The 17235-nt window shown below is 45.2% G+C and overlaps 1 protein-coding gene across 4 annotated transcripts in view; it reads left to right on the forward strand.

Moving 5' to 3' along the window:
• Positions 1–17235, forward strand: part of LOC141048056 (uncharacterized) — a 1479555-nt gene that overhangs the window by 94423 nt on the left and 1367897 nt on the right. For all 4 annotated transcript variants that reach the window (XM_073543414.1, XM_073543413.1, XM_073543415.1 and 1 more), the window contains exons 2-3: positions 3179–3749; positions 14346–14439. In XM_073543414.1, the coding sequence (XP_073399515.1) occupies positions 3179–3749; positions 14346–14439 (665 nt within the window). The remainder of the gene's footprint in view (positions 1–3178; positions 3750–14345; positions 14440–17235) is intronic.

The raw sequence follows: 17235 nt of genomic DNA on the forward strand, positions 1-17235 counted from the left end.
GCACCAGGAATCGTCCCATCGAACTTTCGCTCTTCCTTTAAAGTGGGCGTAATGCTACTGAGACAACACAGGATGCTGGTAAAACAGCGTGGCAATGCTATATAAAACAAGCAGATAACACGTAGAACAGTCCCAGCAAAATATCGCAAGATGGTGCACATTGCAGAGTCTTACCCTTCCGCTGACTCACAAGGATAATGGCAGTTGTTACTTCAGAGCTTCCATGGTCAACTACTTCACCTGGGGCATGCACACAGAGAGGAGGTAGCGCAAGCATAGGAAGATGACAGTCCATTCAAGTACAAGGCCAATTGACTGGAGGGTCACAACCTGGCTTCTCCGAAAATCTCCATGGATCGTATCCATGGTTCAGCGATGGTCAATGGAACAGGTCCCCTAGGTTGGCATCCTGTAGAATAAAAATCTGTCTCCCTCATGATGGAGCCATAAAAACTTGGCTGCAGTGGTGAAGAGTCCCTGGATGTTTGGATATCTTGGCTGAATCTGTCTGTCTCTGTCTCTCTCTAGATGCATGTAACCTATTTTTATAATCAAGTGTCCTTCATCCAGTATTCACAAATAAAAGGGGAAGAATGGAGATCTATTTGCATAGTTTTTCCTTCTTTAAAAAGTCACCAAACTATCTGGCCTAGACAATGTATAATCAGCATTTTAGTAAACATCACTAGTCATCAAGGATAAGAGCACAATATGTTATGTCAAACTTTCAAGTCAATATTACAGGCTTACGCAAGCAAAAGTCTGTTTTCTTGACCATCCAGAGAGAAACACTTAAATTCAAAAGTCAACATATAGAAAGTAGTCTATTCTTTCTGGCTTGCTAAAAATAGTCATCTGGTTAATTAAGTTACCATGCTGTGTCTTCACATTGTATGTGGATTGAGGTCCTGGACCTGGATGAACCTAGAGTCAAGTTAAACCTCACTGTCGACAGAAATGTTGACATAACCACCTTAATTTAACCCAGATGAATCTCAGTTGGCAGAAAAAATTGTGTCCTACATACAGAGGTGATAAGTACACCCGGTTTGCTAACCTCCCTGCAATTCGAACCCCTTACTTTTAAGATTGGAGGTTTTACCATGAGATAGGGAAGGACACTTGCCCACAAAATGGCCCTTTTTACCACAGTAAAAACATATTTCCCCATTGTGATGAACAACAGACTGCTTTCCAGGATGAGATGTCACACCCAACTGGATGGGTTCCCCAGATGGCCCCGGACCTATCAAACATTGGGGTGTCTTCCTATGTCTCTGGTGGAGACGACGATCAACCCGGATAGCCAGAGACATGACCGCCTCAAGGGAAACTAGAGTCTGATACAGAGCTAAGGCATCCTTCACCCCTACTGATAACCCCTCACAAAACAGGCTACAGACTGCGGGGTCATTCTACTTAGTGTCTGTGGACCATCTCCGAAACTTGGAGCAATACTCTTCTGCTGGCAGGTCTCCCTGCTAAAGCTGATGGAGTGTGGAGATGCAGTCGGAGTTGTCATATATAAGACCCAGTGCCAGAAAAAATTCCTCCTCCGTCTGAGTCAGGCGGGAGAGAAAATGCCCATGCTTGCTGGTCCCCTTGAAGGAGCGAGATAATTATCCCAACACGTTGAGGACGTAACCTAAAGTACAGTTTACATGCCTCTGCGAAAATAAACTTGTCACACCCCCTGAGAACCTCTCAGGCAAAGAGATCTTGGACTCCACTGAGCGTTGCCTGGGAGTCACGGTTCCCACACCTGATGTGTTAGTGTTGCAAAATGACAGTACGTAAATCTGCCCTGTCCCTAACGATAGGGGGCACCCTAGCTCGCTCTGTTCCCTGGATTACTTCTGAAGGTGAAGATGCCGGGGCCACGTATCTTGCCTTATCTTCTGAATTCGCCCTCCGTATGTACCCTTCCCCCACATAGGGAAGAGGGGAGTTGTAGTACATCAACCAGTCGAACAAGGTAACACGTACAGGGGAAACGTAAAATACCAGGCATACAAATATACTCACAAATATAACAGAGGAATGCATTGGGAAGTGGAGGATGGGGTAAAACCAAAGTAGGGGAAGAGAAAGGAATTATCACACTTACTAAACCAAGCAACAGTCACAGATATACCCACCAAACGCCTACTCATAACCACCAACTACTATCCTCCCAGCCATGCAGCATAAGCTAGCTCTGACAATGTGTCAGTCAGGACCCAATTATATAGGGGGTAGGAGTGTCACCATGCTTTGCCGAGAGTCCTATACCCAGAGTTCTCAACATGGCCGATTAACCCCTGTACTGCCAAAAGAAATTTACACCATTTAAAAAAAGTGAAGTGCTTCTTTTCAGAGCAGGAGTAGGCGCAATCAGACATTGTGATCTTTTGGCTCCTCTCTGTCACAGTAACCTCATAACAGTAGTACTCTCATCAGCAGATACCTGTGACCAACGGTAACCATTTTACCACTGGTCACAGCTGCTGACTCACACACTGTCATCTGTATGACAGCGTGTGAACCACAGCGAATTGACTGGAAGTAATGAACTTACCACCAATCAGAGGTGGTTTTTCTTGTGCTGTCACACACCATACTGGACACTAGGTGTTCCGTATAGATCTCGCATCCCGAACTTTATCGTTTGTTTTTTCCCCATCCCTTGTCATTATAGGTAAGCAATACATTTTTCTCTTACTGACCGTTTCATAAACCTGCCTCATCTTTTGAGCCTTTCTGAAAGAGAAATGATATAGTTGGGTATTGGTGAGACAGGCTGAAGCTACATGGCACAATACCCTGAGACACTGCCTGTACATTAGTTTTGTCCCCGATTTATCATTGACTGCTATTAGATAGGAGTTGTGAGACCCCCACTTACCAAAGCCATAGGAAATGTAGTCTGCATTGTGGGAAAAGGAAACAACTGGTAAATATCCCAGAAATAGATCATCTAACAAAAGCTATACACAGAGCATGCACAAAATAATTAACATTTTTGTTATGCTTTACTAATAAGTAAAAAAAAAAATGCTATTGTACATGCATGTTTCTTTTTATGCAGAGCCCTAAAATGCAGAATAATACTGTATTTTGTTCAAATATTGTATTATCTCCTCCTCTAACTACCATCTACATTTCCAACTTTTCTCAATTATGAATTTTATCTTTTCAGACAGATCCAGAAGGTTTTAAGAATATCCGGATGAAATTTCAAAAGGAATCTGGAGAAAATATTTGTGCCAAGCCAATATTGCAGACAAAACCTGGATCTAAGCCTGCTATAGCAGCAAAACCAATCATAAAGCCAGTCAGTGAGCATTATTTTAAGAAACCTGTACCCAAAGCTTTATCTTCACCAGATCTTGCAGTGTCCCCAAAAATTGACCCTTTGAAAGCTGCAGGAAGCTCATTACATTTACATAAAAGCTTCTCATATCAAAGTAACTCAAAAATTCTTCATGAAGCTTTTGTTAACAGACCTTCAGTTCCACTCAATAAACCTATTGTTCCCAAGCGATCTGCAAACACTTCCCTTATTGATACTGGAAACTGCTCACTGAATGCTCTACAAATCAAGAAGTCATCAACTGGTTACCCTAACAAACCGAGGCTAAAACTTTTGCCAAGCGAAGTTGTACTTGGATTAAGACCAAAGAAACCTGCTCGACCTCCTTTTGTAGATCTTAAAATATTTAAAGAACCAGAGGACTGTGATGACTATATGGTAATGAGAAGCTTTTCAGGTATGAACTTTTATTTTATTTCTTGAAGTTAATGCTGTATTGGTGGATAATTAAATGCTAGGTGAAATGCCGAAAGACAAAGAAACCCCTATATCAATGGTCACTAGGGATGAGTGAGTATACTTGTTAGGATTCGGTACTCGGCGAGTAATGCGGTACTCGCGGTACTCGAATTCTGGCGAGTATTTCACTACTCGCCTCGCAATATTTGGCACAGCCCGCACAGTCCCAGCACAGCCCAGCACAGTCCCCGCACAGCCCGGCACAGTCCCTTGCACAGTCCCACACAGCCCGGCATAGTCCCCGCACAGTACCTGGAAAGTCCAGCACAGTACCTGCAAAGCCCAGCACAGCCCCGCACAGACCGGCATAGTCCCCACACAGTACCTGTAAAGCCCAGCACAGTCCCGCACAGCCCGGCACTGTCTTTGCACAGGCCAGCACAGCCCAGCTCAGTCTTTGTACAGGCCAGCACAGTCCCGCACAGCCCGGCACAGTCTTCACACAGGCCAGCACTGTCCCGCACAGCCCGGCACAGTCTTCGCAAAGGCCAGCACAGTCTTCACACAGGCCAGCACAAGTCCTGCAAAGCCCGGCATAGTTTTTGCACAGTCCCCGCCCAGCCCAGCACACACACAGCCCATTAATCGCATTTCCCATAGACTTACATTGGACTCGCTACTCGTTACGAGTACCCGAGTATTAGGAGGTACTCGTAACGAGTACAGCGAGTCCGAATACTTCACTACTGGATGGACAAATGTCTTTTTTTTGGGGTTGCTAACTATGTTACTATGTTACTAAGTGTACTCCAAATATTCACAGAGTCAAGAAGAGGAAATAATCTGCACCAATGCCCAAATGTTTTTTTCAGCTTCATCCAGGGCCAGTCGAAGTAGGGTACCCCAAACCCTTGTCAACAGACGTTAACCCCTGTGGATGGAGATGATCCTGATGAGACTTATATACTTGAGACACATGTGGACTGTACTGTGCTGTCAGTCCAGGAAGAGGAGGAGGGTGACTCTCAAGGCGAGGAGTGGGAGAATAGAGAGGATGACAATGAAGTGGTAGATTCCACTTGGTGTAAACCCAGAGGCATGCAGCTGAGAAGGTCAGCAGAGGAGGAGGAGGAAGCCTAGTTGGTTGCGTTGCGGTTTCCCACAGATACAGAGTTATGCAGCCACGACAAGCAATGCATCCTAAGCCCCAACTCTGTCAGTATCCAGCAGCGTTCACGGGTCTGCAGTTGCCTAGCTTGGGTCTTTTTTTACAGACCGCCAAAAATTGACACAAATCACGTTATCTGCCAACCTTGTTAAAATTGACAGAGTAGAGTTAAAAAAATGAAATAATTTGACTACTACATGCATAAACTGGCACCTGCATGAGAAAAACATGCATTAATATGGGAATCTCACTGTGCTAAAATGCAGACTAACAGGTCTCGCAAACCATCGTCCACACCGTAAAACGCATGTTCTGATTCTTCCTCCTCCCTTACCATGGCAAGTGTTGTCACACATGTCTTCGGCTTTAGATCCTCCAATTGTTTACCTGCTACATTTGGAGTGAGTGAGAGCCCATCAGCTGATACGGAAGTGGACATGCCTGCTGTTTTTGACTGATCTTAGACACCAAGCACACCGCATCTTTCTCAATCCACTGTAACATCTCTGCCTGCACCTTTCTCACAGTCCAGGAGCTTGTCTAGTTCACCCTACTCCACCCTCTGTCGTGCTGAGTAGCCAGCCCTCGTTAGTGCAGTTGTGCTCACTTAAAAGATTGTTTCCTCCTAAACATGCCAAAGCTAAGAGCTTGAACTTTACCTTCTTCAATCTACTACTACTAATAACCTTTATTTATATAGTGCAAATAGATCGCGATCCAGGGCAGTGGGGATACTCGGTACCGGGCCACTTTTTAAAGTGGCAATGTCACGGCAGCAGTGACCCGGTCCATGGCCCTGGGCATCCAATAAAAGGGGATATTTACAGAGGAAATAAAGTTTGTAAAGTTTAAAGTAAAGTGTTTGTGACGCCACACGTGGTATTCGGTCAGGGGACCGACGCTGCAATGCAAATCTTCTGGGATGATGATAGGGTAGCAGAGAAGGTTAAGCTCTCCACGGGTAGAGCTCTATCCCAGGGCAGTTTGGGTGTAGATGGTAAAGGTGATGTTGTTGGATGTGGTGCAGGGCAGGCAATGCAAGAATAATTAGAGGACACAGCTGGGTGCAGTTCCAAGGGTTTACTCACTGTTCTGGCATGCACAGGTGCCCGCTCGGCGCTGCGTCCTCTAGGTGAGGGGTCCAGCAAACTCCCAGGTAGATCAGGATTCACCTTCCCAGGACTCTTGTCAGTATATGCCTATCCTGGCCGACTCACTGCGTTGGCTCTCCGCCTCTCCTGCCCAACACCTCACAGTCAGTGTCCCAGGCCAACAGCCACGGACCTTGTCGGGTAACATCCTCTCTGCGTTCCATTGCTCCCTTGTGGCTGCCTTTCCGGTGAAGATAACTGTGGCTTGTGGCTGAAGCACCTACAGGTGCCTCTGCCTCCGGCATGCTAGTTGAGTCTGGTGATTTCTCCACTAGGATAGGGGGCCAGCACCCCCATGCAACCTGGTCTCTCCAATACTGCCCCTAAGACCCCTTCTGCTCTGCGGGAGCTTCCTTCTGTCTCTCTTCCTCCTTCTGCAGCTCCTCCTTACAGGGAGCAGCTTCACCATATGTCTCTCCACTTTCCTTCCACTCTCTGAACTGTCCTTTTCAGCTTCCTCTCTGCAGCTCCTCCTGACAGGGAGCTGCCTCACACGACATCTGCTTACTTTTATTTTCTCCTGACGTCTGACTCACTCTCTCTGCACTGTTCTTTACTGCTCTGTTATCTCCTCCTCTCTCTTTCTACCTTCTCCACCCACTCCCCCAACCCCTTTACTACCCAGCCTCCCTTAGGGTACATCCAGAGTGCCCTGCTGCAATAGTCTGTGTTGGGTGCAGGTGTTAGAGTCCTGGGTAGTGCTCCCTCCTTGCCTGAGAGTGGGGTACCACACCTCTGGATGAGATGCAGTACCTCTGTGGCGACTGAACCCTCAGGGGTGCCACACAAACATATTCCACAGAGCTTTACAAAACAGCAGGTCATATAAAACAGTCAAACGTTACAAAGTTTAAGATAATCAAACTATTAAAGCAAAAATAATGATGACTCTGCTCTTCAGAGCTTACAATCTACAATGAGGTGGTGGTGACACAAGTACAGGTGCTTATTTACAATGATAGTCCAACCATCTTGAGGAAATGGGGGGTAGATAAACGTGCTTTAGGCTTTTGGGTACGGTTGAGTTGGATGGCGAATTATGTTCAGAGAAGTAGAGAATAGGCTACAAATCGTCGCCCATTTGTGTAATTGCCTGGACGATAGATGTCACCTGAGAGCTCTAGGCTCCAAAGATCACAGCGGGTGGTTTTGTGTGACTCATGACCTGTGATCTCTGTGATTATTGGATGGCCAATCCAATCTGTTGGCCATGGAAATGTATCCTTTCCGCCTTGTGGATACAGATGGTTTCTGAAAGCTGATGGTGTCCTCAGTACCAATTGCCCAGTCACCATTACTTTTCTAAGAAAGATCTGCCTGCGCTACACCAGCATGTAACAGACAACATCACTCATTCTCTGAAAAATTCTATGTCTGGCAGGTGTCAGGACTCTGGACACTTTTGCTATGTTCTGGAATTTTGCCCTTCTCCAAGATGGTGGTCTGGCCTTCATGTGTTCCTGTCTGCTGCCTTTAAGACTCCACCCCAGTCATTAATCAATGCTGGAGTATTTTGCCTGTGTTCCTTTGAGTACTGGGTTGTCCTGGCTTCACAGCTGCTGTAGCTTGCTGAGGTTGTTCCATTCGTGGTTGCTTCAAGAGACTATACTGCACACCTCTGCTGCTGCCCGCTCCACAGCCGCTGGCTGTCTCCGCTGCTCTGCTGTCCTGTTACCTGCTGCCACCTGATCGGTGAGACTTACTGTTTGCTCCGTCCTAAAGAATCTACCGTGTGCTTGCTACTTGTGGTTCTGCGATTCCGGCTGACTCAGCGGCCCTGCCGTGCCCTAACCGGACCAGGGTTAGGGTACCCACTGGATAGACTTTCTGAGAACTATACCGTACTGATAACGGCATCTGTTTCCATAGTGGCCGGCTATAACGTTCTGGACTTTGTTTCTAAACTATGCTCCAAGCATTCGATACTTTGAAAGGCGTATACCCTGCAACTGGCCGCTGACCTCTAGCGGCAGTTTATTGACTTTTGTGTTTGCCTTGTTCACACTGTGCACGCATGGTTTTGCTGTATTCTTATATAAACTCGATTCACTTAACTCTGGACTCTGCTGTGATTGTGCTTCTTGCCAAGAAACCCCTGTAGTATCCACTATAATTGTTACAGGAGGATGCATTTCAACACTGATGTCACGATCCATTTTTGGATCTGTGTCAGATTTGGATTCTCATATATAAACTTTTTTCCTTTCAGGCAATCAGGGGTTAACATCAGTTTTTGCCGCCGGTGTAATTGCGGTGCTAGATGAGTTTGCTGATGCAGGTGGTGACCACTCCCACATACCTTTAAAAGGTCACCTGGTGCATCAGCTGACTGTTGGTTATACAGGTCCTTTTGAAACCAACTGTGGTGAAGACAGGAGGTTTTTGGTGCAGTGGTGCTTCAGCTGAATGTTGTGAACTGGTGCCTTACTCTGCTGTACAGTGCATTGCAGCAGAGAAATCTAAGTGTTGTTTTGTATTACCTTGTCTGTTATTTCTTCCCTTGGTGTTGTATTGGTGCAGCGGTGGGACCAGTGTCCGCACTTGCCAATTCCCTACTAAGGGATAGGTGCAGGGCAAGTGAGGGCTAAGGTATCCTGCTTGGCGACGGTTTGAAAGAAGCCATATAGGGACATCAGGATAGACCAGGGCACAGCCTCAGGAGAGTGCAGGAGGTGTCCATTTCCCCATCCCATATTGCAGGGTCCACCGTTGTAATTGTGTCCCCGGTGTTTCCTTGTTTGTTTGCTGTTTGGTGACCGACCGATTGCTGGGTCATGTCATACAGGGCCAGTCACTACATGACAACTGACACCTGAATGAGCAAGCATGGACAGGGGCATTAAATCTTGCTTACTGGTCACTGGGTGACTCTGTTGGCTGTAGGGGCAGTCAGGGAAGAGGCTGTTGCACAAGTCTTAGAATCCACAAGACTTGCAGGGTGCTTGGGAATGGAGAACTAAACCACTACACACCATAAGAAGGAAAACTAAACTACTAGACAACAGGGCTTGGTGAAATAAACTACTAAACAGCTAGCGTTGGAGAATGAAACAAATACACACCAGAACATGGATGTGATGCTAGTCACTTCTCATGGCCAAGCCATGAGTCAGCATGGTCAAGGAGTCCAAAGTCAGAAGCCAGGAGTGTACATCATAAACAGAAGGAAGAGACAAAAGTATAGTCGGTAATGTTCCGATGTCAGAGTACCGGGAGGATAATGGATCAGAGCTGAAAGGGTTAAACAGGCGGATGGTCAAAACGAAGTCCAAGGTCAGGCAACAGATGAAGCATACAGAACTCAAGGCATAGGAAAAGCACAGCACAAACCTCACAATATGAATGTACGTCTGGCAGTGTTCTGGGAAACTTACAGTTACAGGTGCTAAAAGAAGATGTCTGCTCTATACTGTATATAGAGAGGAATGTGATTTCAGCAGCCAATGACACAAGCCATTTTGTGAGGACATTGTGGATGTTTCCTGACCCCTGATTGTGCCTAGCCAGTGTGCCCACATAAAGTGCAAAAAAAAAAATATTTACAAGCTCGCAGCTCCTCTGAGCTCTCTCTATCCCTTACCCTGATGAAACAGGTGCCCCACGCTCATTATACACCATTATCCTAGCCAAAGTGCTCAAAATACTTTAGTGGCAATGCAAATATTTTCCCACACTTTTTAACCAATGTTACTGTTTTTTTTCCGATTTTTATAAAAATTTGCTCATGTTTCTGATCACTGATTCAAATGTGCCATATTTGCCCCGTATTTATGTTTGGCGATCGTTTTTCAAATATATTTGCTCATCTCTAATGGTGACGTGAACGCTGGGAAACACCACATGTACATTAGAGGAGTAACCTGTCCTTTGTGTAGTCCCCTATATTTGAGCTTTGTTCATGCTATTGTCAGTGAATTTCATTGTTAAAAGATCAATTGGTGGAGCTGTTACAATAGCTGAGACTCTGACACAGGTGGGTGGTGGAAACTTCTTACTCCTGTTGGGTAGGTGTACATTTCAGACCATTACACAGAGAAACACACTAAGTGGTTGCACTTCAGGGGTGGAAGTAACAGAGTGTCACCCCAGCCAGTTTTCATTGATCATACTGTATTCAGGCCTACATTAGCATTCCTTGTCCTGCAGCTGGTAGGGGCATGTGTGTCTTTGTTCCTCTCTGCAGAGGGCATCTCAAATACAAAAACTCTGCAGACAGGGCTTCTGGAACCCTCTTCATCCTTTGAGCTATGTTTAACGGGGTGGTGTGATTATCTCTGTGTGACATGCAGAAGTAGTGATGAGTGCTGTTGCTTCAAAAGCATCCAGCAACTAGAGGGGTTAACACAGTCTCAGGAGATAGGGAGTGATTAGCAGAGCCCCAAGGGCATTGTGGGGAACTTGTTTACTATTCTTGCAGCAGCCAAAGGGATGAGTGGTGTGTGATCTATCTCTCACAAAAGTTCAGGCAAGTGAACCATAGGGACACATGATTCCATTAAAGAGTGAAGCTGGGCTAAACCCTGTACGGCTAGTTGAGAAAGTTTTTCAGGAGCAGGAAGATAAGGATTGGAAGGAATTGTGTCACAGTGATCATCTCCCTCAGCAACCCCCCCATTCTCCATCTCACTGTGCTAGAAGGAATGCTGTGTACTACTGTGCCTTTTTAAAAAGTCTTGATCTGTGCTTACCTGTGCTATCAAAAGAGACTGTTAGGCAATGTGCCTTTAAGAAGCAGCTGTTCTGTTTTTGAAGCCTTTTTTTCTTAAGAGATGTGAATTGTACTGGAAGTGCTGTGATATTAAACTACACTGTTCATCTGTTCATTAGGACTTTATGTGTGATCAAGTGGATCCATCTTGCGCCTGAAGAAGTTGAAGTGCATGGTCGCCTTGAGTAACGGTTCCTCCAGAGTTCCAAAGAATTCATGAGACCTGTCCCACCCCTATCTGAACCTAGTGGCGTGCACATAATACTGGTGGCCTGTTTGGGGAATTCTGAGTGGGAATTAGTGTGTAGAGGGAAAAAAGGCAAAGTGACTGAAAAATACAGCAGCAAAGCACCTCAACGCAACTCTGCTACACCAGTTAATGGGGACAAGCCCTAAAGAAAACTCACTAGCAGCAATGGATGTGGAAATACAAATGGACAGGTTCAGTGAACTGCTTCTTCAGTTAACATGTGAAGAATTGAGAGCAGTAGCAGAACATATAAAGATGTCAGAAGAACAGATCTTTAAAGCACTCACCCGCAGACAACTTGTTGCTGCCATTAATACACAGATGGATGAGCTGGTGGAGAAAGAAGCTGAAGATGTCAAAGAGCTAACTCAGTTTCTAACAAGGTTGAAGTTGGAAGATGGAGGGGCAGCGCCAATTACCAAGAGCAGGAATCTCCTTCCGCAGGCAGAACTACAGGAATTGAAATAACAATTCAAAGCCTTAACAAAAGCCCTGCAGAAATCTACCCAACCCTCTGAACATGTAACAGACACTGATAGAACCTGTAATTTGCTTGGGTTAGATAAATCAGGAAAACAGTACACTAAGTTCCTCCTAGGGAGTGTGATGTCATGCTTGGAAGCAATGAAGGATCTCTCTAGTAGTTAAACAAACACACAACACAGTTCCCACTCCAGGCTAGCAGGGAGAGCTCTGAACCTGACTGCTGAGGAGCTGCTCTCTGTGGTCGGGAGGAGGGAAGTTAGGGCAGTCTGTGAAGGGAAGGGGAAGTGTGTGGATGTGAGAAGGGGAGCTGGAGGATGAGTAGAGTTAAGGCTCACGCCTAGCTGGAGCGCATGGTCCGGATTCCGGTCTCCGAGATTGTACGGACACTGACGGTCCTGCAGCAGAAACCGGAGGAAGTAGCAGCTGTAAATGCTCTATTCCCAACTAAGGCTCGGAGACCCCAGCAGCGACTTGTGTGAGCCAGAAGGAAAAGGCTACGGCTGCCTGCCATACGAGAAAGTTTCAAAAGAGAGTCAACAGGGGGAACTTCAGTGAACTCAGTACTGTGAGTACCTCAGATAAGCGATAGAACGGAGGCCACACTACCTATCTGCAGAGACAGAGTTCCTAATTTGCTTCCAGGCTGACCAACTCCTTCTCCATCTGAACTCTGGGTCCTGTACGGCACTTACCATGTACAGGTAAAGGAACTGCACAACTGTGTCTGTCATCTTTCTCCTGCGCCTGGTGCATGGCTCTGCTACATCCTGCACTGCACACCATCTACCAACTCTTTCATCTGCCCTGCGACTACGGTCCTACCTGTGCAGGGCTTCTACATCTTAGCTGCACCACAAGATCTGTGCCAGAGAAGCGACACTGCAGCGCTGGTCAATCTGATCAGAAACCACAGGTGGCGTCACGTATCATTCACCTATAAACGTTATTCACCCCTTTGCATGGACGCCCATGCCCACGGACCGGGTCACCACCACCGTGACACATCCCTCTGAGACACGGGCCCGGTACTGATTAACCCCACTGCCCTGGCTGGCCACCCACACTCGATGTCAGATTCATCTTGGACAGGGGAATTCACGATTTGACTTGATAACCCAGGCATGGTATGTGGGAAAGAGCTACATGGACTAATGTGAAGTGTGGCCTGCTGCATCATTCACTTTTGGTAGGGGTGAAGGACACAAGGAAAGGTGTTGTTCCTGACCAGGAGCCTCCACTGACGACTCAGTGCTTTTATTTTTTGAAACTTCAGAAGAGGAGGCGATAGAGCTGGAGGCTAAAACTTGTTCCTGAAGCTCCGGCTTTAAAAGCGGTTTACCTACTCCCAGAAAAGGGAGCCTTCGAGGCCTTGTGGAGCCAGAAGATGACGCAGGCTCAACACCTCCTGCCTTAGGTGCTATTTTGCTTTTGTAACTACCAGCAGATGCACCACCACCAACACCACCATCAGTACCAGCTGGCAACCCCCGCACACTTCCACGGCCTCTTCCACCATACTTCCTCATTTTTGAAAAAATGTACCCAAAATACCACCAGCTATATGGTACTTTACAGTACAACGTACAAGGTGTATATAGTATTGGGGAGAATTTGAATCTCCCTAGAGATTTTAGGAGGCTGAACTATTATCTCAGGCCCACTATAGATTACACCTCAATTGAACAGGCTGAAATAGGCAGGTGTATGACCATGCACAAGGTGTGTATATAGTATTGGGGAGAATTTGAATCTCCCTAGAGATTTTAGGAGGCTGAACTATTATCTCAGGCCCACTATAGATTACACCTCAATTTAACAGGCTGAAATAGGCAGGTGTATGACCAGGCACAAGGTGTGTATATAGTATTGTGAAGAATTTGAATCTCCCTAGAGATTTTAGGAGGCTGACAGTGATGCTCTCAGTCCAAGTATGGCAGCAGGCAGCCTAATAAGCAGGACTGCTGCACACCAAAGTGTGGAAAAATGAACGCTTGGTAACTGTGCAGAAAAGAGGAAGAAAAGTATTTTTTCTTTTAAAAAAGCAGTTTGCACAGCAGTGTGCATACAGCAATGCAGCTATCAGGGAGCCTTATAAGGCAGCCTAATAACCAACAGAGCTGATGCACAAAAATATATCCTCCCCTGTCACTGCACACAAACTGGTGTGTTGTACAGTGGAAATCGCTACCAGCAGAAGCAGTTTTTTTTGCTCTTCTTCCTTGCCTAACGCTCTCCCTTATTTAGAATCAGCAGCTGCAACCTCTCCCTAATGCTAAGATCGGCAGAAGTAAGAAGGCGGTCGGCGTGCACGCCCTTTTATAGCCCCTGTGATGCCACACAAAGCAAGCCAATCACTTGCATGCCCTTCTCAAAGATGGTGGTGACCGATGCCCATGTCATCGCGTTGCTCACAGTGTGCGTCCTCCATCATTGGCTGAAAAAGGGCGCTGGAAGCATCATTTGAAACGTGACTTTGGCGCTCTGGTCGCCGACCTCACGCAATGGTCTGGTTTCGTTTCATGAAACCCGACCAGCGAAAGTCAGCGACTTATGAAATTGACCGACCCGTTTCGCTCAACTCTACGAACCATAGATAATGTTCTGTTGTGGCTGAAGATAGTAATAGCTGAATGGTCAGGGTGCAGGGTCTTGGACACCCATTATCCTGATATTGATGAAATGCCTGAAGGACAACTCCTTTAAAGTTTATACCACAACAGATAGCCTCTTTAAATCTTGAACCCACTCCCTCTCATAGTTTTATACTACAAAAAAGTAGCTATATTATTTTTTCTTCATTTGTTCTTAACCATGTTTTTTATATTTCCTAGATTCAAAGCAACATAAAACACGATTAACCACTTCTCAGTCCCAGCCTAACCTCACAACCTGTTATCCAACATATAATGCAAGGAATTCGATTGGGTAAGTACATTTTTTTAATTCTTATATTATTATAGGATCTAACTAAAATAAATTTTAATTGATTTTGAGGCTTTTTTTTCTTCATCACATGTGCCAATAATCATACATAAATTGGCTGGATATCCCTGTTAACACCACGCCGGGTTCCCGGCATGTCAGTTCACTCACCCGTGCAGAAGTTGGTTCCTCTCTTCCTCAGTCTCTGCATGCTCACAGCAGCACTTCCACCCGGGTCTCTGGCCATGTTCTAAGGCCATACGATAAAACTGCACAAAAACATAATGCATGGGTACAAAACACGCTGTATACAAATGCTATATAAGGATATTAAGTTATGACATGGTAATATGACTTAGATATATACAGTAACAGACACCCACATCAAGGGCTGTGTATAATAATGATACCCATCATAGAAGCCAATACATGTGCACGAAAACCCCCCGCTACCCAAATGATGCCATATGGTATAAAAGTTTACCTAAAGTGCTGATGGGAGAGGGGCCAGATCCTGGAGCATCACCCCGACGCGCATTTCGGCTTAGAAGCCTTTCTCAAGGGGCGTCACTTTATTATCATTATATAGCATTTGTATACAGCGTGTTTTGTACCCATGCATTATGTTTTTGTGCAGTTTTATCCATTGAGCGTCTGTTTTTTCAACATATGCATTGTGGGCAACTCTCTCCCCCCCTCCTTGTATTTGTATTATTTATTAAATATTTTCTAATTTCATAGTATTTGGACGTTTGATCGTTTTTTTCAGCTGTCAGTATTTTGATTTGCGATTAGTCCCATAATTAGTCCTCTTGCATCAGTATTACTGTTATAATTGGGCATTACTCTGTGGGTGTATATACATGTGTGTGATGTATTTCACGAGTTACTTACACCATGTTCTAAGGCCATGTGCGCTCACGCTTCCGCTCTCTTAAAGGGCCAGCATGTGCACTTTCTATCTCCTGCCCAGCCAATGGTTTTGAAGCATTATGTATATATTGCTTCCTCTCCACTGGGGAGGTGCCTGAGCAACCTTACTGTTTCAATCTATGTTGTGTAAGGTTGCATACCAGTGCAAGTCCTGCCTACCGTACTCTAAGTGCGAATCCCTCTTGCTGCACTCTGAAGCAAATCCTGCCTGCTGCACTCTGAAGAAAATCCTGCTTGCTGCACTTTGAAGCAAATCCTGCTTGCTGCACTTTGAAGCAAATCCTGCTTGCTGCACTCTGAAGCAAATCCTGCTTGCTGCACTCTAAAGCAAATCCTGCTTGCTGCACTCTAAAGCAAATCCTGCTTGCTGCACTCTAAAGCAAATCCTGCTTGCTGCACTCTAAAGCAAATCCTGCTTGCTGCACTCTGACACAAACTATGGCTCTGAGACAAACTCTGCTGCACTCTGATACAAACTTGGTCAGCTGCACTCTGACACTAGCTTTGCCTGCTGCTCCATCCAGTCTGTTCTTCGGGTCCAACTGTTTCGTGACCGTTGATCTGCCCTGGAGTGGTACCTGGCGTTCATCGGGAGCCGTCTAACCTCACCTTCAGAGGCTCTAGTGAATAGTTAGGTGATCGCTTAGTCACGCCCCTCCAGGTTCTCTGCGGTCCGTGGCACAGTGGTTCCACAAACCACGATCATGACAATTTCAATTTCTTATAAATAAAAGGATATTAGCAGAAAAGAACATCTATCCAACAGACTAAGATCTTTCCATAGAAGGATTTAGAGTTGAGAAATGGCACCAAATTATAACTCGCTTTCTCTAGAAATGTATTTGAAATTGCATATAGAACTATTAATTTCCATAGTCCTCTACAGATTTAATCATCAATGGCCTATTTAGTGCTGGCAATCTTTCCTAATCAGTATGTCTTTTGGAGGACATTCCAACAAACACAGGGAAACAATTCAAACTCTCTGCATATGTTGTCCTAGGTGGGATTTGAACCCTGGACCCCAAGACTTCAGTCCTGCACAGCAGCTGAGCCACTATGCTTCCCATATTTAAAAGGGACTTTGTTAGCACAGAATGACTATTCACAACAAGCTTGGTACTTGGTAGGGTCAATCATTTATACACACCTTTCCACCTGCTTGTTTTCCAACTATCTCCACTCCTCTCTTACCCTATGAAACAAGAGCTGTCAATCAAAAAAGGGAGGGGTGGAGGTGAAGGGAAAACAACTTATTGGGAAGTTGCATTTAAATGTTTGACCACACCAAAGGTGCACCGAGTGGATGTGAAACGTGCAGTTGAACTGTGCGTTTTTTTTGTTTTTTTTCTCTATAGGCTTCTGTTGGGAGCCTGAAAGAATTCATGTTGAAAAAGCATGTAAAATAATGCAAAAAAGTATTGTTGCTTTTCTAAAGCGCAGAATCAAAGTGTTCATGTACTTTAAAAACAAAACAAAAAATAAATAAAACACTGCTTCAAATCTTCACCAAAACACATCAATAATGCAATAACCAGAGAAGATTATTATTGCAGTTTGGTCCTGACACCTATAGAAAACATGCAGATAAATAGCAGCAGAAAAAAATGCAGCATTTACATTAAGTGTAAATTTTACAGAAATAAAATGGTAAGACCTCATTTAGAGAAGCTTGCGTAAAAATGGAAAAGTTATGTCTGTTACAACTATGAATTAATGAGAAAAATAAATAGATCCATAGGTCCCAACCATCTTAGATACCGATTTTGGGTCTAATCCCTCCTGAACCTCCCAAATCTCCACCTGACAGGGTACAAAGAAAAATTTAATGGGTGTGGCTAGGAGGTCTAGTTGGTGGTGAGGTCA

Source organism: Dendrobates tinctorius, unplaced genomic scaffold, assembly GCF_039654945.1.
Source record: "Dendrobates tinctorius isolate UK_male_01 unplaced genomic scaffold, ASM3965494v1 ptg000132l, whole genome shotgun sequence".
Lineage (NCBI taxonomy): Eukaryota > Metazoa > Chordata > Amphibia > Anura > Dendrobatidae > Dendrobates > Dendrobates tinctorius.